Source organism: Sinocyclocheilus grahami, unplaced genomic scaffold (genome assembly GCF_001515645.1).
Source record: "Sinocyclocheilus grahami isolate Dianchi unplaced genomic scaffold, SAMN03320097.WGS_v1.1 scaffold58.1, whole genome shotgun sequence".
Lineage (NCBI taxonomy): Eukaryota > Metazoa > Chordata > Actinopteri > Cypriniformes > Cyprinidae > Sinocyclocheilus > Sinocyclocheilus grahami.
The window spans coordinates 1,231,727-1,234,335 of NW_015505237.1; the positions used below are offsets into that span (position 1 = coordinate 1,231,727).

Below are 2,609 nucleotides of genomic sequence, written 5' to 3' on the forward strand. Positions count from 1 at the left end.
TCTCTCTGTCTCTCTCTCTCTCTCTCTCATAAATGAGCAGTTGATGAATTACACTTGTCTGAGAATAGAATATTGAAGTGGAGATCGCTAAACTGCAAGCTAACCAGTGTTTTCAGAAAGCAAGCGCGTTTATTCACAGTGGAGGGAGAGCGCGTGTGCACATGGTTGCCAGGTTGACAAAGATAAGTAGCACACTTAGCAGATATTTCCGTATTGCGCAAGTGTGAAGCTCTGTTTTGGGGATTACATTGCTTTATATCAGGCAACCCCGTTGTGTTCCTCTGCGGCCAGATTAAACCTTGTTGTAGCCTATATATGCTCTGTTCGTTCTTTTTTAGAAACCTCGCACTTTTTTACTCAATTTTAAACGTTGTAAAATGTTAAACAAATTAAGTGCGGTCCACTGCTGCACACGTGTCACAATATCGATAAAGGGCCAGCTGTATCGATACTCGTATCATCAAATCTCTGTGAAGATACACCGTCATATCGATATTTTGAACACAGCACTAGTGTATATGACGTTCTTCTTTCAGAGAATTTTCATATTTGGGTGAACTAACCCTTTAAATGTGGCTCTTTTGACTTTGACCAGTATTATATTATCTTAGCAACCGCTTAGCAACACCCTAGTGAAAACCCTGAGCTTTCTAGCATTCAAAAATCTAGTATTGTTCTTCAGTTTTGTGCATGAATAATGGTAATTTGGTGTACATAAGGAATTTAGTTTTCTCCTCCGTGTTTGCAGTCAGGACTATCAGCATGGCATATTCCAGTCTATTGGCTTTAAAGAGTTTCACGAGTACCTGACAGCAAGTGAGAACATCAGTCAGGAAGAACGTGATAAACTGAAGGTTAAAGGTAAGCATTCATTCACCTAATTTTGCTTGAGCTTGAATGTCTTCAGTCTTTTGTTGTTAAACTATAACCAGCTGTCAGTTCAGGCCTTGAGAATGAACACAGAGTGAGAATGTTGATGTTCTTGAAATTTTTCTGCATGAGAACAGTTATGAAACCTATGCTGACTTCACACAAAAGAGAGCAAACACCAACTCAGACCCTCATTCTGAAAGCATTTTTATGCTCTTCCAGGAAGATTTTTTTTATAGTTCTTAAATGACTACACAAATGACACATTTGAAACAAAAAACAGTTCCAGCAGGGATCAAAATTGTCATTACATTATCATTGTAATGCAAAGATATCACTACCACCATCAGACACGTTTATTGTAGGGCTGTCGCGATTCGTCGATTCTATTTGACTATTATTATATAAAAAAATCCTCGACTAACCGGCAAAATACTGGAAGTAGCGCATTTCACGGACGAGAATCCATAAAACACATGATTAGACTGTTTTCCAAGGCTGCATGATATATTAACCCCGTTAAAAAATAATTACGCATAAATGTAAATTCACAAACGCTACATTTTAATTAAATAATTATATGCAATGCCGTTATAGCTGTGTAGGTTACGTACGTGCATCTCACAGCAGCTCCGTTCAAAGTAAATGCTGTTCCACAGGAACTGATATCATTTGATATCATGTGCGGAGCCGCTCAAACTCCATCTGTGCATGTTGTTGTGAGTTTGGGTTTATTATAACGTTCATCTGGGAATGCAACGTGCGCCATTTCATAAGATTTGTAAGGTAAATCATTGATAAATCCACGCAAACACAGGAAGAATACATCATTATCTCGCGGTTTCAAAATAAAAGCTCAAACCCTCACTCCGAGTTTACACGTTTTGATGTCCACATATTCATTAAATTACAGTGGCTATAGCATTTCTGTCGTAAAGAAATGGCCAAATATTAAAGATTAAGTGGACATTTTAATTAAATGATGCTTGGTCAATATTAAACAAGTATTAGATCGCACAGTAATGTGTAAAAACAATCGGCAGGCTGTTGGCGCCCCCTACAGGCTTTTGTTTTAATGCGTACTGTACATTAGCTCTATTCACTGATCTATAATAAAGATTATATTATTATTTTTTTATTATAAATAGATCAGTGACTCGATTACATTATAATACAGTATTTTAACAGTTTTGATTTCTTTTTTGAAACCCGTATGATTTCTTGCTTTTGATACTTTATTTGAACTAATTATTATTGCCTCTTTGATTATTATATATATTATTGATTAAAATATGTATTTTAAGTAAATTTAAAGGCTATTGTTCACTTAGCCTACATCTATTTTTATTACGACAAAAACTAATTATTAAAGGGGTCATATGATGCGATTTCATTTTTTCCTTTCTCATAAAGAAGATCTGTAAAGTTGCAAAGACTAAAGTCTCAAATCCAAAGAGATATTCTTTATAAAAGTTAAGAGTCAGCCACGCCTACCTAAAACGGCTCGTTCGAACACGCCCCCACATATCTACATCACTGTGGGAAGATTTGCATAACGTCGCCCAAATGTTCACGCAAAGAAAGAAGGCGTAACTTTTATTCTCGCTGTAGTATTGTTGCCGCTGCCGCCATGTCCTGAAGATGCTGTGTGTTTCGTTGTGAAAGCAAAACTACTTTGTTTGGTCTTCCAAAAAAGGACGATATCCGCTTCGTCATGCCTTGAGCTGATCCGTGCTGGT

At 36.8% G+C, this 2,609-nt stretch overlaps 1 protein-coding gene across 1 annotated transcript in view; it reads left to right on the top strand.

Moving 5' to 3' along the window:
- The window catches only part of LOC107584326 (tRNA dimethylallyltransferase, mitochondrial-like), a 100,872-nt gene that overhangs the window by 57,546 nt on the left and 40,717 nt on the right, over positions 1 to 2,609 (top strand). The window contains exon 4 of the mRNA XM_016270903.1: positions 749 to 861. Coding sequence (XP_016126389.1) covers positions 749 to 861 — 113 coding nt within the window. The remainder of the gene's footprint in view (positions 1 to 748; positions 862 to 2,609) is intronic.